The sequence below is a fragment of the Orcinus orca genome, chromosome 4 (assembly GCF_937001465.1).
Source record: "Orcinus orca chromosome 4, mOrcOrc1.1, whole genome shotgun sequence".
Classification (NCBI taxonomy): Eukaryota; Metazoa; Chordata; class Mammalia; order Artiodactyla; family Delphinidae; genus Orcinus; species Orcinus orca.
This window is the reverse complement of record NC_064562.1, coordinates 120,655,598-120,683,260: the sequence shown is the minus strand read 5'-3', so window position 1 is coordinate 120,683,260 and position 27,663 is coordinate 120,655,598. Positions and strand designations below refer to the sequence as shown.

The 27,663-nt window shown below is 36.5% G+C and overlaps 1 protein-coding gene across 5 annotated transcripts in view; it reads right to left on the bottom strand.

Annotated features, from left to right (window-relative positions):
* TET2 (tet methylcytosine dioxygenase 2) overlaps positions 1–27,663 on the bottom strand; it is a 134,237-nt gene that overhangs the window by 20,727 nt on the left and 85,847 nt on the right. For 3 of the 5 annotated variants that reach the window (XR_007477232.1, XM_033427821.2, XM_004269617.3), the window contains exons 3-6: positions 16,196–19,650; positions 14,446–14,536; positions 12,958–13,051; positions 12,110–12,318 (exon numbers count right to left, since the gene is read on the bottom strand). Coding sequence is in view for 4 of the 5 variants with exons in the window: in XM_033427821.2 (XP_033283712.1) it covers positions 12,110–12,318; positions 12,958–13,051; positions 14,446–14,536; positions 16,196–19,604 (3,803 nt within the window). In the remaining variant the exon portion in view is untranslated. Of the gene's footprint in view, positions 1–2,261; positions 2,437–12,109; positions 12,319–12,957; positions 13,052–13,757; positions 13,923–14,445; positions 14,537–16,195; positions 19,651–27,663 lie in introns of those variants that run through there. The other 2 variants (XM_033427822.2, XM_033427824.2) reach the window with 2 other exon arrangements.

The following is a 27,663-nucleotide window of genomic DNA, read 5'->3' as shown; positions in this document are numbered from 1 at the left end:
TGTATGTGTGTGTATATATATATGCCTATTTTTATACTATATATACTATAAACCTACTGAATTTAGTGTGTATGTGTGTATATAAATGTGTGTGTGTATATATATAGTTTTGCCCATTTACAACATATAGTATAGTACACACACATATGTATAGTTTTGACTATTTTTATACTACATATAGTATGCTATATATTTCTATACTGTAGTATGAAAATAGGCAAAACTGTATGTGTATATGTATATATATGTACACACATACATACATAACATACACATGTATATGCAGTTATCTAGTATAAGCTTATTTGTGTCTTCTTTTCTTCAACATTGTTTGGAATATCTATCCACATTGTTGCATGTAGTTATACTTTATATTGATGTATTTATTCACTGAGTACAGTTTCTATTATATGGATATGCCACAAATTAATCATTCCACCATTGATGGGCATTTGAGTGCTTTCCAGTTTTTAGCTAAAATACAGTATTGTGACTTCACATCCCAAGTCAGTTATATCCTAAGGGCAACAGACAAACAAGCAAAGAAACCAAACATTAAAAACAGGATAAAACAACCCACTAGGAAAACTATATTCAGTAGGTATTTTTTCACAGCTGTATTGAGGTATAATTGACAAATAAAACTGTAAGATATTTAAAGTATACAACGTGATGATTTGATACAAGCATATATTATGAAAGGATTTTCCCATCAAGTTAATTAACACATCTATCACCTCACATATTTTTTTTTCTGGCAATGAACATTTAAGTTCAACTCTTTTAGCAAATTTCAGTTATATAGTAAGGTGTTATCAACTATAGTCATAGATCCTCAGACGTTACTCATTTTATAACTGAAAGATTATATATATCCTTTTACCAACCTCTCCCTATTTCCCTCATCCCCCAGCCTCTCACAACTTTTCTACTCTGTTTCTGTGAGTTTGACTTTTGTTTTTTTGTTTTGATTCCACATATAAGTAATATCAGGTATCTGTCTTTCTCTGTCTGGCTTATTTCACTTAGTATAATCCCCTCCAGATTCATCCATGTTGTCGAAAATGGCAGGATTTCCCTATTTAAAAGCTGAATAATATTCCTCTGCGTGTGTTCACAAACCACATTTTTATCCATTTATCCATTGATGGACACTTAGGTTGTCTCCACACCTTGGTTACTGTGAATAATGTTGCAATTGGAATGCAGATATCCCTTTGAGATAATGATTTCATTTCCTTTGGATACATGTTAGGAAGTGGATCGTTTGTTTATGTATGGCTCTCCTGACCTCATTGGACAGCAGTAGTCTTATTTGTAGTAATGATAGTATTTTGAAATTACTTATGTATGTTGTGACATGAAGAAATCATTGTTAATGTCAAAAGTAAGAATTTCAGTGTAAGATGAAATAAGTCTAAAGATAAGTAAATACCCTGTAAAATCCTATGAACAAGAAATAGTACGAAATCACGATATGAATTAAAAAGTTCAGATTTTCTCTTTCAAAAAAAATTACTTCCTATATCAGTCCACTGAAAATGCTTAAAGTAACAATATCTTTGTAGCAATGGGCACATCTGGACACATACTGTGATCTCTAAATATCACTTCTCATTGAAATGAATGTAGGTTAAAATCCATGAGGGTTTTTTTTTTTCAAATGAGTTAATAATGATACCAAAAAGAAAGAACAAACTAACTGATCATTTTTGGATGGTTACAAAGGCACCAAATCACTATTTTGAAATTTCACAACTAAAAATACTTACCATGCATTATTCTGTCATTTGTTTACAAATTATATTTAATGGTAACCAAACAGTTGATAATGAAAAGTTCTTTAAAGAATTCTGTCTAATAAATGCAGAAGGAATGTTATAATTAGAAGTTACAATTTTACAGATGTCAGCAAAAACGGCAGAATAAGGATCTCTGAAAATACCCTCCTCCACAAAAGCAAAAGGAAATCTGGTAAATATGGTCAGAATCAACTCTTCAGAAATATGGAAATTAACAAAAGACTTGCAGCAGTCCTGGAAGCATTTCTTCAAGAAAGGCAATGAAATTTTGGTAAGAAGCTAAGCTTTACAGTGTTTTAACTTGCCCTACTTCCACTGTCCCCAGAACTCCACGACACCCTTGAAAACCAACAGCCCACATTTATGGTGAAAATCGGCAGGCTGGCAACCACTGGAGAGGGCAGAATTAGGCTGGATATCCTCCAAAGCCCCATTCCTAGAGAAATGTCATTATTTTACCTATTTGGTAGTTCTCTAGAAGACACCACTGGCAAGGCTTTCTTCATTTGATCTGACTTGGAGTTCACCTATTGTATATAGCCTTTTCCCCACTGGAGGTATTTGTTGAAAATAGTCAGAGGCAATTGTTGAACATTGCAGCTGCCTGAGGTCTTGGTAGACAAAACTAGCTAGACTGACCAAGAAAAAGAGAGAAGACCCAAATTACTAAAATATTAGAAATGAAACAGAGGATACTACCAATGACCTTATAAAAAGCATTATAAGGGAATACTATAAAAATGATCTATCAACAGGTTAGATAACTTAGATGAAATGGACAAATTCCCAGAAAGCACAAACTACTGAAACTGACTCAAGAAGAAACAGAAAATCTGAATAGACCTATATAACAAAAAGACTGAATTAGTAATCAAAAAACTTCCCATGAGAATAAGCCCAGGAGTACATGATTTTGCTGGTGAATTCCACTGAACATTTAAAAAATTAGCCCCAATCCTTTACAAATTCTTCCAAATAATATAAGAGGGACCCCTTTTCAATGTATTCTATGAATCCAGTATTACCCTGAAACCAAAAACAAAGACATCACAAGAAAACTATAGACCAATATCCCTTATCAATATAGATGAAAAAATCCTCAATAAGATACTAGCAACTGGAATCCAGCAACATATACAAAAAGTATACATTATGGCCAAGTAATATCTATCCCAGAAATGCAATGTTGGTCCAATGTATAAAAATCAATCAATTTGAAATACATTAACAAAGTGAAATGCAGAAAAAGCATTTGAGAAAAGTACAACACCCTTTCATGATAAAAATACTCAACCTAAGAATAGAAAAAAAAATCTTCCTCAACCTGACAAAGAACATTTACAAAAACCCTACATTTAGCATCATACCTAATGGTGAAAAGCTGAAAGAAATCAGAGACAAGCAATAGCTGCTTGCTGTTGCTAATTCTGTTCAATATCTACTGTAGGTTGTAGCCAGGGAAATTACGTGCAAGCATCAAAAAAAAAAAAAAAAGAAAAAAGTAGACACCTAGATTGGAAATGAAGAAATTAAACTATCTCTATTTGTAGATGACATGATTTTGTATGTATAAATCCTAAGGAATCCACCAAAAAAATTTGGCACTAATAAACTAGTTAAATAAGCTTGTAGGATATAAGAGTAATATATAAAACCCAACTGTGTAAGTGTATCCTGGCAATGAACAATCCAAAAAAAAAATCAAAACAATTCTACTTAAAACAGCATCAAAAAGAATAAAATATTTGGAAATTTGACAAAAGACGTGTAGGACTTGTACACTGAAAACTATAAAACATCATTGAAAGAAATTAAAAACCTAAATAAATGTAAAGACATCCTGTGCTAATAAATAGGAAGACTTAATATTGTTAAGATGTCAACACTTCCCAATTAATTTGCTGATTCAACAGAACCTCTGTCAAAATCTCAGATGGGTTATTAAGTTCATCCTAAAATTCATAGGGACATGAAAAGGACCCAGAGTATCCTGTAGGATACTGTAAAGATCCTGTAAAAGAAAAACAGTTGGAAGATTTATACATCCCAACTTCAAAACTTACTATAGCAACTACAGCAATCAACAACATGTAGTATTGGCATAAGGATAGATATGTAAATTAATGGAATAGAAGAATCCTGAAATGACACATACATCTTTGTCAATTTTCAACAAGAATGAGAAGACCATTCAATATGGAAAAAACAGTCTCTTCAACAAATGGTGCTGAGACAACTGGATAGCCACATGCAAAAAAATGAAGTTGAACTCTTATCTCACATCATAACAGTGATCAAAGACCTAAATGGAAGAGCTAAAACTATAATACTCTGGGAAGAAAACACGGGTAAATCTTGAATACCCTGGATTAGGCAATGATTTCTTAAATATGACACTGAAAGTACAAGCAGTTAATTTAAAAAAACTGACTTCATCAAAATTTAAAACTTTTGTGCTTCAAGGATATCATCCAATGAAGAGACAACCTACAGAATGAGAAAATATCTGCAAACCATGTATCTGATGAGTTCTAGTATCCAGAATATATAAAGAACTCTTATAACTCAGAAAACAATTAATTTAAAAAGGAGCAAAGATTTAAGAAAGGATTTCTTCAACGAAGATATATGAATAGCCAATAGCAAATGAAATAATGACTAACATCATTACTCATTAGGGAAATGCAAATCAAAACCATGAGATACACATTATACCCACTGGAAGGGGTATAATAAATAAAATAAATAAATAAAGGCAGCCAATAAGTAGTTTTGGTGAAAATGTGGAAACATCAGAACCTCCATATATTGTTGGTAGGCATGAAGAGTGGTGCAGCTGTTTTGGAAAACAGTTTGGCAGTTCCTCAAAAAGTTAAATGTAGTTACCATATGACCAAAATTGTCACTGCTAGGTATACACCCAAGAGAACTGAAAATATATATCTATACAGAAACCTGTACAGAGATATTCATAGCAGCATTATTCATAATAAGTAAAATGTCCATGAACTGATGAACAAAGAAAATGTGGTACACATATATGCAATGGAATATTATTCAGCCATAAAAAGGAATAAAGTACTGATTAATGTTATGACATGGACAAAACTTTAAAACATTATAAAAACCTAGGAATAAAATATGTAGGAATAAATTTACCTAAGGAGGCAAAAGACCTGTACTCTGAAAACTATAAGATGCTGATGAAAGAAATCGAAGATGATACAAACAGATGGAGAGATATACCATGTTCTTGGATTGGAAGAATCAATATTGCGAAAATGACTATACTACCCAAGGCAATAAACAGATTCAATGAAATCTCTATCAAATTACCAATGGCATTTTTCACAGAACTAGAACAAAAATTTTTTTAAAAATTTGTATGGAAACACAAAAGACCCCGAATAGCCAAAGCAATCCTGAGAAAGAAAAATGAAGCTAGAGGAATCAGACTCCCTGACTTCAGACTATATTACAAAGCTACAGTTGTCAAAACAGTTTGGTACTGGCACAAAAACAGAAATATAGATCCATGGAATAGAAATAAACCCATGCACCTATGGCCAATTAATCTATGACAAAGGAGGCAAGAATATACAATGGAGAAAAGACAGTCTCTTCAATAAGTCGTGCTGGGAAAACTGGAAAGCTACATGTAAAAGAAGGAAATTAGAACATTCTCTAACACCATACACAGAAATAAACTCAAAATGGATCAAAGACCTAAATGTAAGGCTGGACACTATAAAACTGTTAGAGGAAAACAGAGGCAGAACACTCTTTGACATAAATAGCAGCAACATCTTTTTTTGATTCACCTCCTAGAGTAATGAAAATAAAAACAAAAATAAACAAATGGGACCTAATTAAACTTAAAATCTTCTGCACAGTAAAGGAAGCCATAAACGAAACAAAAAGACAACCCACAGAATGGGAGAAAATACTGATATTTGCAAACAAAGCGACGACAAGGAATTAACCTTCAAAATATACAAACAACTCATGAAGCTCTATGTCAAAAAAACAATGCAATCAAAAAATGGGCAGAAGATCTAAATAGGCATTTCTCCACAGAAGATATACAGATGGCCAAAAAGCACATGAAAAGATGCTCAACGTCACTAATTATCAGAGAAATGCAAATCAAAACTACACAGGTCAGAATGGCCATCATCAAAAAATCTACAAACAATAAATGCTGGAGAGGGTGGGGAGAAAAGGGAACCCTCATACAGTTGGTGGGAATGTAAATTGGTATAGCCACTATGGAGAACAGTATGGAAGTTCCTTAAAAAACTAAAAATAGAACTACCGTATGAGCCAGCAATCCCACTCCTTGGCATGTATCCAGAGGAAACCATAATTTGAAAAGATACATGCACCCCAGTGTTCACTGCAGCACAATTTACAATAGCCAAGACACGGAAGCAACCTAAATGTCCATCGACAGAGGAATGGATAAAGATGTGGTACATATATACAATGGAATATTACTCAGCCATAAAACAGAACAAAATAATGCCATTTGCAGCAACATGGGTGGACCTAGAGATTATCATGCTAAGTGAAGTAAGTCAGATAAATATCGTATGATATCACTCATATGTGGAATATTTAAAAAATGATTTACAAAACAGAAACAAACTCCCAGATTTTGAAAACAAACTTTTGGAGACCAAAGGGGAAACGTGGCTGGGGGGAGGGATAAATTAGGAGCTTGGGATGAACATATACACACTACTATATACAAAATGGATAACCAACAAGGATCTACTGTATAGCACAGAAAACCCTACTCAGTATGGGAAAAGAATCTGAAAAAGAATGAATAACCTATAATAACCTATATGGGAAAAGAACCTGAGAAAGAATGAATATATGTATACGTATAACTGAATCACTATGCTGTACACCTGAAAGTAACACAACATTGGAAATCAACTATACTCCAATAAAATTTAAAAAAATAAAAAAAAATTATGCTAAGTGAAAGAGGCCAGACAGATTAAATATTGTATGATTCTATTAAAATGAAAAGCCCAGAAAAGACAAATCTATAGAGACAGAATGTTGATTAGTAGTTGCCATTTAGGTGGGGAGGAGAATGGGAAGTGATTGCCTAATGGCTTTGAGGTTTCCTTTTAGAAGCAATGAAAATGTTGTACAACTTTGTGAATATACTAATGCACTGTACTGTATACTTTAAAAGGGTGAATTTTATGGTGTGTGAATTATATAGAAATTGAAAAAACTCACACATAACAAAATGACTTCAAGGTGATTTCCTATATGAAGTGGCTTCTGAAAAGGCACCTTTATTTTTATAGGGGCCTTTCAAATATTGTTAGAATTTTTACATTGCAGCCTAATTTTAACATGGCTCAGAATTTGGCTAATGGTTAAACAACAAATCAGAGAAATTGTAATCAAAATATTTACCTATACAACAGATTTTTAAAAACACTCTCAACCTCTTTGGACTTCTAACTGTTAAAAAAAAAAAAAAAAAAAGGGACTTCCCTGGTGGCACAGTGGTTAAGAATCTGCCTGCCAATGCAGGGGACACAGGTTTGATCCCTGGTCCAGGAAGATCCCACATGCCGTGGAGCAACTAAGCCTGTGCGCCACAACTACTGAGCCTGAGTGTCACAACTACTGAAGCCCGCGTGCCTAGAGCCCGTGCTCCGCAACAAGAGAAGCCACTGCAATAAGAAGCCCACGTACTGCAATGAAGAGTGGCCCCTGCTCACCTCAACTAGAGAAAGCCTGCACGCAGCAACGAAGACCCAATGCAGCCAAAAATAATAAATAAGTAAATATTTTAAAAAACAAAATTTAAACTAAAAATTATATCAGCCATTTAAACTTATGCAAGAATAGAAAAAGTAGCAAAAGAAATTAAATGTACATAACAAATTTATACTTTAAAAAATAAGAAAATTATCAATTTGCAAACTAATGGAAACAGGTAATAATCATCGATCGATGTGCTAAACCATTAGGTAGAAGTTTTCTGGTAAACTTTACGATGGGTGGATCAAGCTAACAACTCCTCAACTGAACACTCATAACATCACTATAAATGGAACAAAGCAGATATTATGTCCCTCTTGATGGGTATGAAGAACTAAGATTATTTCATCACCACTTATGAAGCATTTTGCTAATATATACATTCACGCATACATACATATTTAACTCTAACTACCAGTGTACGGAAGATATTGGTGACAGAGGAACAAGTTAAGCAAGTGTGCACAGCCAAATCCAGAATGTGAGAAATTTTACAAAGCAAATCATACAGTCTCTTTAACAAATAAATTCATCAAAAAGAGAGGGGAAACTATAATAAAGCAAAAGAGCCTTGTGAATCATATACTGTATCTTACAAACTGGGACACTTTTGAGAGTAAAAGGAAGTTCTATCAATAACTATACTAGACAACAGGCATGAACTGGGACCTACTCAAAACCCTCAATCAAATGTAAGATATGGACTTTCTTTTTGTCAATATTTTTTTACTTTATATATATGTATATCTAATATGTATATGTGTACATTGGAAACAGTATCCAATTAGGGAATTTGAACATGGTCTGAATGTTAAATGATATTAAAGAATCACTCAATTTTGAGACGAATGATAATGACACTGTGACTAGGTTTTGTTTATTAAAAAAAAAAAGTCCTTGGGCATATACCCTGAGAAAACCATGATTCAAAAAGACACACGCACCCCAATGTTCATTGCAGCACTATTTACAATAGCCAGGTCATGGAAGCAACCTAAACGCCCATCGACAGAGAAATGGATGGAGAAGATGTGGTACATATATACAATGGACTAGCCATAAGAAGGAATTGTGCCATTTGCAGCAACATGGATGGACCTAGAGACTGTCATACAGAGTGAAGTAAGTCAGAAAGAGAAAAACAAATATCGTGTATTAATGCATATATGTGGAATCTAGGAAAATGGTACAGATGAACCTGTTTGCAAGGCAGAAATAGAGACACTGACATAGAGGAAAAAAACATGGACACCAAGGGGGGGAAAGAAAGGGTGGGATGAATTGCGAGACTGGGATTGACTTGTATACACTAATATGTATAAAACAGATAACTAATGAGAACCTACTGTACAGCACAGGGAACTCTACTCAGTGCTCTGTGGTGACCTAAACGGGAAGTAAATCCAAAAAAGAGGGGATATATGTATACATATAGCTGATTCACTTTGCTGTACAGGAGAAACTAATATTGTTTTACAACATTGTAAAACAACAAAGTCCTTATCTGTTAGTGATACACACTGAAGTGAACATAGCTTAGATGATATGGCCTCCGTTTTGCTTTAAAACACTGGTGGGGATGGGGTTAGGAAGTGGGGGGGGCACAGAATATATGGAATAGTATAGGCAAAATGTTGATAAATATACTGCACTCCCCCATTTACGTATATTGGAAAATTTTTATAATATAAAGTTTCTTTAAAAGTTTAATATCACCCAGCATGGCAGAGACATTTCTGGCTTTGACTTCCTTATAATGACAGATACGCTCCCACAACTCTTACTTGCCAAAAAATTATTGGTTAGGCTTAGTCATAAAATAAAAATCTCAAAGGGAAATCTTTAAAGGAGAAACAGCTGGCTGGGCTCAAAGGAAATGTAAAAATCCGTTTTGATTCTCCCACTGGAAGATGCTCTCGGAGTTCTTTTCTGGACTCACAGTGGGTGGTTATGGTGCATGTGGGCACTGGGATTTATAAGAACCCAGTGATGAGGGTCCCACAGCTTTCAATATTAAAATGAGTCAGCAGCCCCAATTTGAGATTACCCTCCATTCTTCACAAAAAAATCATAATTTTAACTTTTTCCAGAAATAAAACTTATTTTATAGGGTAGAAGAAACTTCAAAAGCTATATCCGAGTGAAGTCTCTATTGCCATTGGTTAAGTGTCTATTTGAATCATGTACCTCAAGTATATTTTTTGTTTCTGGAAACTTGCTCTAAGTATAGGTAGCTCAAAGCTGGAACGTCATCTAAATAACTACTCATCTTTATCTTGAAATTATAGACGAAGTTAAGCAAAAGTATACAGATTGGCCTTTAAAATGTCAATATTTGAAGCACATCTTTTAATAGTTTTGTTCTTGTCCCTATTAATTTTTCTTAGACCCTGGCCCAATCATCATTCATGGTTTTCAAATGCAAAATAACATAATTTAGGAAAGTTCTTAACATAGAATCTGACATATAGAAAGAAATTCTATTTCAGACAATGGCATTTATAAGAATCAAAGAAAAGCCTTCAGGGGAAAAATAACAAAGATGTATAATATTAATAAAAATTAAATCAATTACAAAGAATGTGAAATATAGTTTGCAAGAAACTTCAAGAAATTTAAATAAAACAAATGTCATTTTCACAAGAAGTTCTTTGGTGGTTTAGAAGTTCCAGCTACCAAGTCTAAGAGGAAGTCTGCTCTACAAAAACAAGGCAGTGTCGCTGAATTCCTGAGAAAATTGCTATCACCAACATCAGCTCAAGATGCCTTAACTTTCATTTTCTTTCTGATTAAAGACACCTACATACATTTTTTTCAAGGAGAAACAAGGAATGTTAGGGTAAATGGAATATTACTTTATACCTAAAGCAGTCAATCACAAGTTTGAGTCATGTCTTATGAATCAGCCACTTCTACCTGTCCAACCTATCATTTGTAAAAGTGGGTTGATGGCCTTGAGGTACACACCATGACATTTTGGGATCATAACTATCATAGAAAGCTAAGCCACACTTTCATATGTGAAAAGTAACTTTCCTAAACAGATTGTTTATAGTTGATTTGCAACCCTCCCTACCCACCCCCAATGACCCAGAGGGAGAACCTATGTTAATATACAGTAAAACCATACCAGTTAGAGTAATAGTCAGCAAAAGGACAAATTTGGTTAGCAATGGATTGTTGCAGTGAGCAGCACAATATTTCCATAAGCTCAGTAAACTCTTTTGTAGTTTGGTGGATGCAGAAGAAAGGTGACTAAAGGAAGAAGTGCAGGGACTTCCCCGGTGGTCCAGTGGTAAAGAATCCGCCTTCCCATGTAGGGGATGCGGGTTCGATCTCTGCTCAGGGAACTAAGATCCCACGTGCCGCGGCGTGACTGAGCCCGCGCATTGCAACTAGAGAAGCCCGCGCGCCGTGACTACTGAGCTTGCGTGCCTCAGCGGGAGGCCCTGCGTGCCGCGAACTACAGAGCCCACGTGGCCTGGAGCCCAAGCACCACAACTAGAGAAGAGAAAACCTGCACGCCACCAACTACAGGGAAGCCCGCGCCACAACGAAAGATCCCGCATGCCTCAACTAAGACCCGACGCAGCCAAAAAAATTTAAAAAAACTAAGAAAAAAGTGTAATATTAAAATTATTTTAGTACCGACTGTGAGTAAAATAGCTACATAGGATTTCAGTGCTGCACTGTGAATTTTCCTGTATTCTTTTAATGATATACGAGAATAGCATAGCAGAAGGAAAATAAAAAATTAAGCTTTCTCCAAGTGAAGATGTAAACTTCCTGCAGGTAGATAAGGTTAAAAAACAAAAAACACAAACAAAACCATACCAGCACTTGGATGCATTAAATATATTTAACTGCATACCTTGCTCTCCTATTCCAAATTTTCATATTTCTAGAAAATAATGCCCATCCATAGCCACTAATTTCTTGATTATTTAGTAGCAGTAAAAGTGGAAGTGATTTTGATTATTATTATGGAAATAATGGACTAGATTGCAATGAAGTCAAAATCAGTTTGTTTCTACAGAACTTCTATAAGTAAGCCTTGTATTTTTATGTTTGTTACATATAAAGTCCTTGACCTGGGAATCCTAAAGTTTCTCACCAAACTGTCTCAGATACTGCTACACAGAAGTGGTGTCAATACTTACTAGTGTGGTGGCTAGGCACACTAAACAGTTGTCACTTGCAGTAAGCGGACACATAAATATTTTCAGGTTTATAGTATGGTTGAGTTTGTGGGTACAGACACTCAGATTTCCAGCAAGCTGCTTCTAACTCATAGCTACACTGTCCGAAGGTACAAAATATTAGTAAATGAAATTGCTTCGAAGTATCCATGTTAGCATTAGCAAATGCAAGTTCCTACTGAATGGCTGTGAAGCAGGCATTTTGATCCCTGTTTTGTAAATGTGAAAACGTAGTTTCAACTCTCTGCCCTCAAACCAACAATTAAGCTTTCCTAGCAGTGGAAAGAGAAGAGAGGCCTGGGATGCACTTACTCTTCATTCAGGGCACACCGACGATTGGTGAGCGTGCCGTATTTCCTCAGGGTCTCGGTGAGCTCGGAGTACAGTTTGTCAGCCAGAGAGAGTGGGATTCCTTCCCACACCAGGATGAGAATCACAATCACCGCAGCCTCACAGGTGTGGCCAGCTCGCTCTCGCACCAAGCACAGTAGCTTCTCCTCGCTGCAGCTTCTGCGAACCACCTGTTCGGGTCACCATTCCACCCCAACACCCACCACCCCAACCAAAACAAAACAAGGGTCACTTGCAGCAGATGAGAGCATTGACTGACGTCTGTATATTTTCTCAAGTCTGGGTCACAATTAGGGCGACATATACCAGCACCTGCAACTTGCCTTTTGCTGCCCATCTATAACGTCGGGGCTTACCCTGGGGTCAGAACTGGGAGAGATGCAAAAGCACTCGGGGTGTAGCAGACTCGACCCAGTACAGTGGGGACAATGCTCCCTGCACTAAAGCCAGAGCTAGATGGAAGACAAGCAAGCCTTTAAAGTTCAAGGTCTTCAAAAATGACAAAGATTAACTGCAGGTACTTAAAGGATGAAGGACCTCTTCCTCACATGCCGGGAAGAATTACACTTCTAGCAGGCACTTGAACAGACCTCCTCCTCAATATTAAATTTTTTCAATTAAATACAGTTTGTACATGATTTTATACTAATCTGCCTTTTTCTTAAGAGATGACACGTGATAAATATAAGCAATATTCCTTTCAACTGGCATAAATGATTCTCTGATCTGATAACCCAATTCCCAGGGTTAGATGAATGAATCAAAATGCCCAAGACTGAAGACCAAAGGCCTTGTCAAGTCACACTTACCCATTTGGCAATAGGACATCCCTGAGAACTTTTGCCTTCTTTACCAGTATAGATGACTCTTTCAATCCTAATAGCTTTACCCTTCTGTCCAAACCTTAAAGAAATCCACAGAAACACACACACACATAAAATTAGCAAATGAATCTAAGAGGCAACCAATATATTGAACATTTGAGCATAATTTTACTCTATGGCCACATCCTGAGAAATGAATAGTTTATTTTTAAAAAACAGAACTAAGCCAAGCAAACTGGACAGTAGACTTTAAGCCTTGTATTTCTTCAGTATCAAAATATACTGATAATTGTAATGAACTATTTTGAAATTATATGATGGGTAAAAATAATGGGAAAGCTTATTTTTATACATAATTTCACAAAGCACAAAACTTTTTAAAGTTTGTTAAATTCAGTCTTCTAAAATAACGTACTATTTGTCCTTTACTAAATTTAGTTATTTTAAAACTTGGGGACTCATTTTAGTTAGGACTGTTTCTCTAAGAATCTCTCATTTTTTTAAAAGGCTGGCAAATAACCAGTATCCAGCAATTCTGAAAATATAGGATAATTCTAGAAATAGATTATATTTTCCCTTATAACCAAAGCACACTTACTCCTTGCTAATACAAGAGGGCACTTAGGGAAATTCACTATTTCTGCCAGGCTACTAGACAATTATTTAGTGAATTTCTATGTGCTCATTTAGAAATGAATAATTTGAATTTTGGGCAACAATGATATGGAATATGTCCTTGCTGCCCAGAATGTCTCCTAATGTATTTTAATGATAAAAATGCCTACCTCTTAAAGAAAAGGCACCCTAGCGTAATAACAGCTCAGAGCTGTGGATACCTATATGAAAGTCTCTCTCTGCATTGATTATCTTGCTCATAACAGTCTTCAAGTCTGCAAGATGACATGCAGGAGTAACTGTGTAGATTCAGGTAAGTACTTGCATACCTATGACTGACAGGTAAAAAAAAAAAAATGCAGCTATAAATAGAATCTGTCTCTATTTCTATTCAGTACATCACTCTTGCCCTCTGCTCATACTAATGGACAACTTCCTTGGAGATAACTACTCATTTATAACTCTAGGTGAATTCGACTCAATGGGTCCTTTCTTATACCACCTTTCCCCCCTTTTCATCATCGAGTGGGAAAACCAGAGTGGGCGCTCTCTTTGCAGCCTGTGCCAGCACCCTTGTGCCTAGCAGGCTGGCTGGCTGGTTCTTGTTCATGCCTGGGTTTTCTGGCATCCATCTCAAAGTGGGCAGCCTATGCCAGCTTGCAGGCTATTAGTCCTGTCAAATATTGTGACTCTCTGGTGAATAGCACAGTGTGTAGTGTTGGCAACCCTGGAATAGCTAAGCCTACTAATAATTACTCAATTTACAATTGTTTACTGCTTTGTATGTGAAAGCTGGAAAAATTCTGACATATACAAAAGGATAAACGTTAATCTGCCCTGTGCCTTTGCGTTAATTACCTTTCTTCCATGATTTCTCTAATAGCTGCCACATTAGGACCTGCTCCTAGATGGGTATAAAAAGGACCTTCATCTTTTTCAATAATTTGCTCTGTTGAGATAATAGAAGATTATTATTTTAGACCTCAATTATACTAAATATAAAGGCTACATCCACAAAGCTTATCCCCCACCTGTACATTAAGGGTCCTAAATGTGACTTTAAACATTTTTTTTCTTTAAAATGAGTAAACTGATGGACTAATCTATTAGAAAATGTGCCAAATAATTAAGTATATGTCCATTCTGCCTGTTGGATAAAAATATATTAAATTGCATTTCAGATATGGGATAAGGAATTATTTTAAATCAAGTAAGTGGAACTAAATAGACAGTGAGGGAATTAGAATATATTATATGTAATATCAACTACAGTCCAATCTTTTAAACTGAAGAAAAAAAAATTACAGCTTACTAGAAGCCTGCCTGTTATTTGGATGTTAAAAGATTAAAAATAAAATTTCCTGTCCTATCTCACCCCCAGGATTTTGTTCAGTTTATTGTCAAGATACCTTTTTCTCCTCTCGTTTCCCCACAATACTCGATTACTCTGTTTTGAAAATAAGAACATTCAATCCAGACCCATATTGTATGTACTACTTTAGAACAACTTATGATGAGAGAAAATATTGAAGAGAGGGTCAGATAAAAGGAAGAGGCTCTTGTACACTATCAAAGATGAAAAGTGGGGAAAAAAGGTTTGTATGATAGGAGAAGGGTGTGAAGATGAGTATAACTTACCCAATGTTGTCTATGACATGTGTGGCACATTAGGCCAGTGAGGCAATAATATTACCCCCACACAAAGGGGCAGTACGGATCTTCCCTCCATCCTTCTATAAAATGTGGAGTGTACCATTTTAAGAGGAATAACATAAAGCGGGTGGACCATTAGCCACATTAGTTGAACGCTGGTTTTTACAAATGTCTTCTACTGTATCCAAGCTGAGTAGCTATAATTAAGATCTTTATATATATATAAAACTGCATCAATCAGCAAAAAGTTTCCCTATTCCAACAGACCTATCATGCATCTTGAATTTTAACAAAAAGATGCTTGTTTAAAAAAAAGAAAGGGAAATAGCATATTTTCTATCAAAAAGATGAAACTTTTAAAGAGAAAATATCAAATATAAATCACACAATGTTTCAAATGCATACACGGAGAAAGGGCAACTTTATGAATATTCAGAACTTTGGCATTAAAATTTCCCCTAAGTCACCAAGACAGAAGATGATAATGTCCCCTTATCTATTATAAAAGTTGATCTTGTAAAACTACTAATACATTCAATCTTGAATTAAAAAATATTAAAAGCTCCTACATTAGTTTGCATAGGGCAGTTACTTTCTCATTTTAACAAGGTGTTTTTACTGCCTGGCTATCTCTCCAGGAGATATACAAAGAGTTAACTAGATTGATTAGGCTAAAACAGATACCTTTATATTTTAAACGGTTTGAAGGGAGGGACAAATGAGCATGCACAATTTTTTAATTTTTTTGAAAAACTGAATGTAAGTGAAGTTCTCTCTTGCACAGCAAAGCATCTGTAATTTAAAGACAAGAAATGTAAGCTTCAGGTTTTTATGAGCCTTCACAAATTGCTGCCAGACTCAAAGTTTTTAAAAAGAAAGAAAAATCCCATATCTGAAGATAAATTTGCTAATTCTGGATAAACACCATGTGTCTCAGTACATTTCTGGCACTTACCTACACATCTGCATGATGGGAAATCATACTGAGTCTTGACAGGTGTATCCAATAAATTTTTTATAGGAGTATCTAGTAATTTGGAAGGTGACTCTAAAAAATTATTGAGAACAGAACCAGCTGTTCTTTTGGTTGGTGTCTTTTCTGAGGAAGGCATTGCTTGCTGCTCTAAAGCTGGGGTGTGGCTATCAAGTTCTGCAGCAGTGGTTTGTCTAGTTAAAACTGTGACTGGCCCTGACATTTCAACTTTTACTTGCTTCTGTGATTTTAGAGTAAGAGCCTTATGGTCAAATAATGATTTGACCTGAAATTGCTTCAGATGCTGCTCCATGGTCTCAAGGATGCTCCGCTGCTGCATGTTATCACAGCTCGGAGGTGGAATCTCCTGCTTGGGTATCTTTTTCCACATTTTGTTTTCTGGCTGTGCTGACATGAGGCGCATACAGGCGTGGGGCTTGGATCCCGGTTCGACTTTAATTGGCCTTTGCATCTGACTATGGCAAGACTCGGCTTGGAGCTGTTGTGTTTGCTGCTGTTCTTGCTTCTGCAAAAGGTGCCACCTTAGAGCAGCATGCTTTTGGATGTCCTTCTGGGGCAGGGTCTGAATGTGACTTCCTGCCTGATTGGGCAAAGGGAACGCATTTGCTTGGTTTTGCATCAGGTACCTTTGCTGAGCGAGCTGTGCAGCTTGTTGACTAGACACATCTTGGTTTCTATTTTTATATCCCTGTAGAACTGAAGCTTGTTGAGGCTTCTGTTCTAGTTCTTGAAAGCACCTGTGAAGAACATCTTGCTTTGGGGTCACATTATTTGGAAAATATTGCATGTGATGTGAGTTTGGGATCTTGTTTCCTGCAAAGAGTTCAGAATTTACAGTCTGTCCTTTATTTTCTGGAACTACGTGTATATTGTTTGAACAAGAAATCTGCACTTTGCTTGCATTTGACTTCAAGATCTGACCATAGGGGGAATTTATACTATTCATATTCTGTACTTGCTCCAGTCCCACTTGGGGATTATGAGTCTGGAACTCACTTGATTTTGAATGTTGATCTTCACGACGAAAGCATTTTTCTCCTTTAATCTGGCTAAAGAATGATCCTTCTCTTTGCTGATCACTGTTGCCTTGGGGATGAGAAAAGGTCTGGGGCATCTGTTCCTTATTCGTCATCTGTAGTTTTTGCTGCTGTTGCTGGTTTTGAGAGAGATGTGAAGTCTGGGATGGTTGTGTTTGTGCTGCCTGCTTATGAGGCTTATGTTGTGAAAGGTGTGAGTTTGAGAATGGGTCAGTCTCGGAAGCCTGTTGATTCAAGTGCCGTTTCAATGTTGGGGGCATGAGTTTCTCAGTTTGGGGATCTGGTCTTTGTTGGAAATGACACCTCAGGGCACAGACTGACTGTCTGTGAGCTTCGGGTGAAGGGTCCGTTTTGGAGAAGTGCACCTGGAGTGAGGGTTTTTGGAACTGGAGATGCTGGTCCACTGTACCTTGAGACTGCCCTTGATTCATCTCAGCTTGGTACCTTGGTGGTCTCTGCTCCGGTTGCATTATTTTCTGGGTGTAAGCTTGCCCTGGGAGCCCCCCAGGCACGTTGGAATTTCCAGTGTATTGTTTGGAGGTCATTTGATGGGAGGGGTTGGACTGATACTGAAGAATTGACCGCAGGGTTGCCTCATTACATTTCAGATGGGATTCTGCTTGATGACAGTGAGGGGCCTTCAATTCAATCCATCCTGGTTTCAGATAGGGCTGTGTTGGGAGCACAGGGTCTCGTGTCTGTTCCTTGTCTTGACTCTTGAAGATCTCTTGCTCTTTGTGTCCCATCAACTGCTGGCAGTGGTCCTGTGCATCTCCACTGCTACCAAGAATTGGTGGGTTATGTTTGAGACGTTCTGATAGTTGTCTTGTTTTCTCAGAACACAATGGAACCATCATTGTCCCTGGAGTCCGTATGTCATTCTTGTTAACACAGTAATTCTGAGGCCTTTCTGGAAGCATCGGAGAGGGGTTGGATACTTGTGTAGAGGGAGTTGGACTCTGGGATGGTGGTGCCTCGTGGTGACCCTCTATTTTCACTTCCCTTAAAAGAGTTGTGTTACTTTGGTTGGGGTAGTGATGGTGTTCTTCCAAAACTCCATCATTCAGAGTGCTTTTTCCTTCAGAAGGAAGCTGAGGAACCTGCGGAAGAGGCGGAGGGGGAGAAAGAAGCAATTGTGATGGTGGTGGTGTGGTAGTGGCAGAAAAGGAATCCTTAGTGAACACTGAGCTTTGCTTGAAGTAAGCACCATTCATTTCATTTTGCTTTAAATACCGTTCAGAGCTGCCACCAGGAGCCTGCAAATTGCTGCTGGAACCTGAACAGAATTCTTCACCAGATACTAGCTTTGTGGTTCCTTGGATGTTACTGTTTTCTGCCGGAGACGGGCATATCTCAAAAACTGACTTTCGTTGCTCTGGTTTCGGAAAGGGACAGGCCCCTAGCACTGCAGCTGGTATACTGGCACTATCAGCACCACAGGCCTCAGTCACCACTGCAGCTGGCTCTGGAGGCAGCTCAGAGTTCGAGGTCTGTGGGAAATTGATCTGCCCTGAGGTATGCGATGGGTGAGTGATCTCACAGGACAACTCATTAGTAGCCTGACTGTTAATGGCATGTATGTGAGATGTGGTTTTCTGCACCGCAATGGAAACACAATCTGGATAATATTGAGACAGCGTCTTTTCCAGGAGTTCACCATGTGTGTTTTCCATGGAAGAGGCAGAAACTGTAGCACCATTAGGCATTAGCACTGCCTTATTTTTAAGAAGTAATACAATGTTCTTGTCGTGGTAGTTAGCATTTTTCCCCTCCTGTTGGTTCAGAATCTGAAGCTCTGGATTTTCAGATCCACTGCAGTTATGTGATGAAAAAACAGTGAAATCTTTAACTTCATTTCCTTGGGCTGCAGAGCTAACAGATTCTCTCTTATCACTCATATCGGAGACATTGGGTTGACTGCTGCCTTTGCCTGGATTTCTTTCTTGGCTTTCCCCGAAGTTCTTGCTTTCTCCATTGGCCTTTTGGTCTTGTTTCAGTTTCTTGTTCTGATGGAGCCCAGAGAGAGAAGGTTCACTAACTGTGCGCTTTATCCCTCCATTTTGCAAACATCTGGAATACCCTCTACTTTCTTGTATGAAGTCTGGACTCACGCGGCTATTCTGACTTCCTTTCATGTGGGGTATTCCATAATGACTCTTGAAAGGCTGCCACTTGGTGTCTCCATTTACTTCTGGATAAGGTCTCTTGGTTAATGGGCTTCCATTCTGGAGCTTTATAGCCAGAGGTTCTGTCTGGCAAATGGGAGAAGAAGATGGTATCAGGAATGGACTCAGTCTGTTGCCCTCAACATGGTTCGTTCTATCCTGTTCCATCAGGCTTGCTCCGGGGCCATCCACAAGGCTGCCCTCTGAATGAATTCTAAAGCGTATGGAAACAAAAATTAAAGTACATTAATATATATCTAACACTAACAGTACACCTTAGAGAAGAACTGGGGCATTAATAATACTGGAATTCCTAGACATAGCAAACTGTGATACTCATTTTCATGTCTCGGAGTGACAGCCAAGAGCTACTCAGGAAATGATTATTCTTGTCTTACCAGCAACTCTGAAATATTTATGGTCACAGTAAACAAAGATCAAAATCAACAGCTAATGTGGGAAGTTCATACTGTATTAGTAAATAGTATCAACTTCCTTCCCAAAAAATTTTTTTTGTCAAAATGCTAAAAACAATAGAGAAAGACGACCTCCTTTCTTTCTTCTCTAGCACCTTACATATCCAATCATTTGCTAAGTTCTATCAATTCCATTTCCTATGTATTAGTTGAATCATCTTCACTGCCACTAGGTAGCCAGATCTACATTATCTTGCTTCATTATCTACTGTAATAGCTTTTTATAGATTTCTCCTGAGCCCAGCCTGTCCTCTTCCCAGTCCTTCAAGGATCCTTCAAACTGTTATCAAAGGGAATGTTCTAAAAGGCAAATCTGATGTCATACCCTTCTTAACACACTTTATTGACTCCATATTGCCTGCATTAGTAGTTCTCAAACTCTTTACCCAGACACACCTGGAAGATAAGGCACAGTCTCTGCAGTGTTGACATTCCAGGGGAGGGGGTAGGGGTGAAAGTGTAGTTTATAAAATGCCTTTTCTAAGTGATTCTATATTTTCCTCTACAAGATCTGGCTGCCTACTTCTTTTGAGAATTCCTGCCTAATATAAATGGTTTTTCATATGCAGGTTTCTATTTTTCTGTCCTCCTACTTGCTCCCACAGATTATACTCCAACTATAACAACAGCTTATAAATACCCAAACATTGCAAGCTGTTTCAGACCTCCATGCTGTTGTTTTATCTGCCTAGACTGCCTTCCTAGTCCTCTTATTGTGCCCTGTGACTCCTGTGTCTGGTTACAACTGTCTCAGATCACCTCCCCTAGAATTTTTTCCTTGATTTTCCAAAAGAATTACTCACTCCCAGTTTTATCCTGCTTTTTGATCTTGTATATGGTCTACTGCTGAACATATCACATTCAACTGTATTTTGTTTACTCTCTCTTACTGGACTGTGAATTCCTTAAAAATATCCTACTCTATTTATCTTTGTGCTTAGAGTGAGCATCCAATCAGTTTCACTAGATTGATATAAATTTGCTCATCTTGTGATCACTTCTTTATCCAGTCATTCATTCAAACTTTTCAAGATCAATCCTGATGGAGATTTCAAAGTCCAAAATGATAGGGAAAGCAAGAAGAAATGGGCACCAGAAAAGCAAAAATAATCCATTATATAAAGTGAATGCTGCCCCATTCATTATAGAGTCATGCTTTATTTTCCCACAGTTTTTCTCATTAAATTTATTTTAAGGCTATAAGTAGGAAAAAAAAATCAAGACTATTTTCCCTTTGGGCTATAAAAAAGCTCTATTAAAATAGCCATTGCTTACTAACCAAGACAAATGAAACAGAGGAAGAAACAAACACTGGGAAGCAACACTAAAGTTATCATTTGCAGAGAATAAGATTGTATACTGGCCAACCAAGAGAATCAACTGAAAAACTGTTACAGACGACAGTAAAGTAGCTAGAAAAAAAAAAATCAACAGCCTTGGTACCTAAAAGCAACAACCAGTCAGAAGCTATGGTGGAATAAAAAACTGTAATAGAAAAAATATTTTTATAATACTAAGAACAAACTTAAAAAGAAATGTGAAAGACCTATCTGAATAAAACGTTAAAACAATACTGAGGGATACCCAAACACAAAAACAAAACAAGTAGAAAGATATAATATGTACTTGTATAGTTGTCAAATTAATCTATTCATTTAATGTATTTTCATAAAAATACTAAAAGAATGGGTTGAGTTATTAAGAAGCTGACTCTAAAGTTCATGTGGAAAAATAAACAAATTGGATAACCAGGAATAATCTGAAAGAGAATCATAATGGGGCTCGGGCAGTGTAGGAGCCAAATGGAAAGATATTAAAAAGCAACAAAAGCTCTACTGTACTTAAAACAGCTCGTACTTGCACATAAATAGATAATAGAGTGTTTATAAGACCAATGGAATAGAATAGAATGTCCAGAAATAGATTCAAACACACATAGAAATATAGTATGAGGTAATGATGGCATTTCAAATAAATATATTAGAACAATGGAATAGTTTTCTGAAAAAATGATACAGTTGGATCGGTCCCTTACATCTTGTACCAAAATGTATTCTAGATGGATTTAAATTCTGAATATGGAAAACAAAACCCTAAAAAAGTTAAAAACAGCCTGAGAAAACAAAAAAAAATAATTGAATGACTGGACAAGGTCTTTGTGACACAAAATCTAGAAGCCATAAAAGATGAGGAAGTTCAATAAACTTTGTGCATGTAAAAATAAACCCACAGCAAAGTTAAAAGTTACATAATACTTAATATATAGGACTCATACACATTGACAGGGAAAAGACCAACCATCGAACAGGAAAAAATGAGCAAAGGACATGGACAGTTCACAGAAAATGAAATGCAAGTGGCTTTTAAATATTTTTAAAATGTCCATCAGAACTTATAAAAAGAAATGCAAATTAAGACTGCAACAAGATACAGTTTTTTTTTTCAAATTGGCAACGAACAAAAACTTTAATAATACACTACGTTGGCAAGCATATGGGGAAACAGACATGTTGTCACGTAGTTCTCAGGAGTCAAAACTAATACGAATACCATACAGGAGGATTTAGCAATATCTACAGAATTTCGTAGAAACTTCCTTTGATCCTTCAGTTTTAAACTCTCATCTAACAAATATGCACATATTTGTTAAACCATGTATGCACAGTGTTTTGCACTAGCAAAGTTTGGAAACAACCTGTATTTTCAGATGAAGTATTTCCAAGTAATTAAATGAAGTAAAGAAAGCTGCAGAACAGTATGTATAAGAATGCCACAACCTGTACCTTTACAAAAATAAAAATAAAATCAGCTCTGGGAGAATATATAACAGACTGGCTATAACACTTTGCCTCCAGGAAAAGGAATGGAGAGGCTGGAGAATAGCACTGAGAGGGAGATTGTTTTTAACTGTGTCATTCTGGAACTTTTAGGCATGTATATTAATAAATAAAACTTAAATCAAAAGGTCATAATTCCTAATGACAAATAAAAATAACAAAGTGATATTTTTATTTCTGCTAGACCTACTTCCTTTCAAATGTTAAGAGATGGGCTAGATGTGCACAGTCACTAGTCACAAATGGCCGTTGAGCCTTTGAAACGTGGTTAGTCCAAATTGAGATGTTCTTTAAGTATATATACACACTGGATTTCAAAGACCTTAGTGTGGACCAAAAAACATAAAATAACTCAATTTTTAAAAATATTTATTACATGCTGAAACAGTGCTATATTGGATATAATAAGTAAAAAATATGTCATTACATTTCATGTGTTTCTTTTTACTTGTTTTAATGTGAATACTGGAAATTTTTAAATGCGGTATCTGGCTTATGTTGTATTTCTATTAGGAAGCTCTGAGCTAAACTAATACTCTTCATTAGCAATAACCTTTCATAAAAAAAACCTTTAGTTTCCAGAATCATGAAAATTGATTTGTAGTCTTTGATGTACGGAGCTTCTCCAAAATCAGGGGCATTACCACTTTTGAAAAATTAAGAAGCATAGGAAAGAGGCCAAGATGGTGAAATAGAAGGACCCTAACATCACCTCCTCTTAAGAGCACACCAAAATCACAACAATCTGCAGAAAAACCATCCTTGAAAAAGACTGAAACCTACCAGAAAAGATCCTCTATAGCTAAAGACATAAAGACGGGGCCACAAAGAGACTGGTAGGAGAGGCGAACCCTCAATGTAATCAAATCCCATACCCCCCAAGGTGAATGACCCCAAACTGGAGAATAATTATATTACAGAGGTTCTCCCACAGGAGTGAGAGTTCTGAGCCCCCCACCCTGGGGGTCCAGCACGGGGAAGAAGAGCCCCCCAGAGCATCTGATTTTGAAGGCCAGCAGGGCTTGATTGCAGGAGCTCCCCAGGATTGGGGGAAATAGAGGCTTCACTCTTAAAGGGTGCACACAAAATCTCATGTGCACCGGGACCCAGGGCAAAAGCAGCAATTTGATAGGAGCCTGGGACAGACCTATCTGCTGGTCTTGGAGGGACTCCTGGGGACTGGTGGTGGATAGAGAGGGGGGAATTCATCTGCATGAGCTCTCCCAGAGACTGACATTTTGGCACCAAGACCTGGCCCCACGCAGTAGCCTGCAAGCTGCAGTGCAGGGACGCCTCAGGCCAAACAACTAACTGGGTGGGAACACAGCCCCACCCATCAGCAGACAGGCCAGCTAAAGACTTCCTCCTCCCACAGCCTAGAAAATGGGGGAAAATATTTGCAAAGGATGCAACAAGGGTTTAATTTCCAAAATGTACAAACAGCTCATATAGCTTAATAAAAAAAAAAAAAATCCTAAGCAACCCAATAAAAAAATGGGCAGAAGACCTAAAGAGACATTTCTCCAAAGAGGATATACAAATGGTCAATAGGTACATGAAAAAATGCTCAACATTGTTAATTATTAGAGAAATGCAAATCAAAACTACAATGAAGTTTCACCTCACACAGGTCAGAATGGCCATCATCAAAAAGTCTACAAATAATAAATGCTAGAGGGGGTGTGGAGAAAAGGGAACCCTCCTACACTGTTGGTGGGAATGTAAATTGGTATAGCCACTATGGAGAACAGTATGGAGGGTCCTTAAAAAACTAAAAATAGAATTACCATATGATTCAGCAATCCCACTACTGGGCATATACCCAGAGAAAACTCTAATTAGAAAAGATACGTGCACCCCAATGTTACTAGCAGCACTATTTACAATAGCCAAGACATGGAAGCAACCTAAATGTCCGTCGACAGATGAATGGATAAAGAAGATGTGGTACATATATACCACATCTTTTTACTTTTTACTCAGGCATTAAAAAAGAATGAAATAATGTCAGCAACATGGATGGGACCTACAGATTATCATATACTAAGTGAAGTAAGTCAGAGAAAGACAAATATCATATGGTGTTACTTATATGTGGAATCTTAAAAAATGATACAAATAAACTTATTTACAAAATAGAAATAGGCTCACAAACTTATGGCTACCAAAGGGAATAGCAGGGGGGTGGGGGTGGAAGGGTGGGGTAGGGGAGATTGGGATGTACACACTGCTATATATAAAATAGGTAAACAAGGACCTACCGTATAGTAAGAGGAACTAGACTCACTATCCTAGAATAACCTATAGTGGAAAAGCATCTGAAAAAGAATATATATATGTGCGTGCGTGTGTGTGTGTGTGTGTGTGTGTGTGTGTGTGTAACTTAATCACTTTGCTGTACACTTGACACTAACACAACACTGTAAAATAACTATACTTCAATTAAAAAAATTAAGTAAGAAGCATAGACATAAGCTTAGATAATTCTTCACAGACTAGGTCAATTAGCTTTCCAAATACTACAGCAAAAAATGCTTCCCTTTGGCAACTGTAAAATTGATTTACACATATACCAAACAAAATGTATTTACATGTACATTATGTTATTATATATTATATAAAAATTTGTAGTCTCTGTATACAATATATAGTCCTACTTAATTTTTTAGATAAAAATATTTATATAAAAAGTATTTAACACATTACTCTCTATTACGATCCATACCACATAATTTGGACATTCTTCAAAGTGTCAAGGGCAGAATTACAATGGATGGAGTTTGCAAATCTTTTATGAGCATAATAATAGCTTCTAAGAAGAATGAAGGTGACAATTTTTTTTCAATATGGAGTTTTAAACACAATAGCCATTTTTAAACACTAATTCTATTATTAGAACTATTCTGTCCATGACAGCAATTCCTTTACTGAATACAACCATCAGATGTAAAAAGTTAAATGGTTAACTTTTTCAGGGAGGACAGGAAAACTGTATATTATTTTTCCATTTTTGGATGAGGATAACGTGTTGAGGATTATCTGTTATTGGTCTATGAATCTAATTCAGAATATTTAAACCAATAAAGTGCCATTTTAGAGGGAGAAAAAAGAAATATTTTCTTTGACTTCTGACTTCTTTCTGTGGCCAAACCACACTTTTTGTGTATACACCCCAGAATATTACACAATCCAGTAACCTTCTTGCAACAGCACTCTTATAATCACCTAGTGCCTTTATACTGATATTGGAAGCATTATTTATTTTTAATGAAAAAAGAAAGAAATGAGACCTGTTCATTTTGATCATTGTAGAAATACTGAAAAAGCTTTCATGCTATAATTTTTACAGGGCATATAAATATACAAAGTTTTTTCAAGCTTATAAAAGTCAATAATTTATATATAAGACAAATCTTCCAAGATAATTTTTTGTAGATACCTACCTGCTAATCTGTGAAAATAGAGTTAACAGGTTATTTTTACAAATTGAGGGGAATAGGGAAACTTTTTCCATAGTTTTTTTTTGAATGAATGAATGTAAATTTTTGCTATAGAGATATGTTTGTGTGGCATTCCTTTTGCTCCTCAGAGACTAAAAACAGAAATAGTTTCTATTCATTCAGATCTGCTCTTTTACATGACTGATATCAGAAATATTTTGAATTCTCATAATTGATTTGAGATTCAAATGAAATATCCTTCATTTTTTCCTACACTCAAGAACATATAATTAATATGATGTATAGCATTGATCAGGATACTATTTCATTGTGAAACTGAATGTTCAATTTTTTTTTTATTGGAGTATAATTACTTTAGAATGTTGTGTTGGTTTCTGCTGTACCACAAAGTGATTCAGCTATATGTATACATATATCCCCTCCCTCTTGGACCTCCCTCCCCCCAATCCCATCCATCTAGGTTATCACAGAGCACTGAGCTGAGCTCCCTGTGCTACACAGCAGATTCCCACTAGCTACCTATTTTACACATGGTAGGGTATGTCAATCCTAATCTCCCAATTCGTCCTACCCTCCCCTTACCCTCCATGTCCACATGTCAGTTCTCTACGTCTGCGTCTCTATTCCTGCCTTGCAAACAGGTTCATCTGTAGCATTTTTCTAGATTCCACATATGTGCACTGATGTACGATATTTGTTTTTCTCTTTCTGACTTACTTCACTCTGCATGACAGACTCTAGGTCCATCCACATCTCTACAAATGACCCAATTTCCTTCCTTTTTATGGCTGAGTAATATTGCATTGTATATATGTACCATACCTTCTTTATCCATTCATCTGTCGTTGGACATTTAGGTTGTTTTCAACCTGGCTACTGTAAACAGTGCGGCAATGAACATTGTGGTACATGTGTCATTTTGAATTATGGTTTTCTCAGGGTATATGCCCAGTAGTGGGATTGCTGGGTCATACGGTAATTCTATTTTTAGTGTTTTAAGGAACCTCCATACTGTTAACAGTATTCAAATGTTTTTAAAGTAATGCCAGCTCTTGGAGGTTTGTATATGGTAATTTATACCAAATAAAATTGTAATATAGTTAATGCCAAATAAATTTATGTCTATAAAAATCAGGAGAGAGAATTTTCATTTTAGAACAAGACTCAATTTTTACAGTAGGGACAGTGACTCACCTACAAGGACACTGGCCAGTCAAAACTAAGGCACTAATATTTTCTTAAAACTGTTATGAAGTTTATATGCAAGGGCATAGGCAGAAGAGCCTTTGGTCAACCTGGAAAGGATGACTGGTTAAGCTTACCCAGTGATGTTTTTCATGGTGTCAACACTTGATGTTATTGCATTTAGTTACAGTTTCAAAATGAACAGTGAGCTTTTAACATATTCCTTAAGAGATGTTCTTACAGATGATGGCTGATTTCAAGCTCTCAA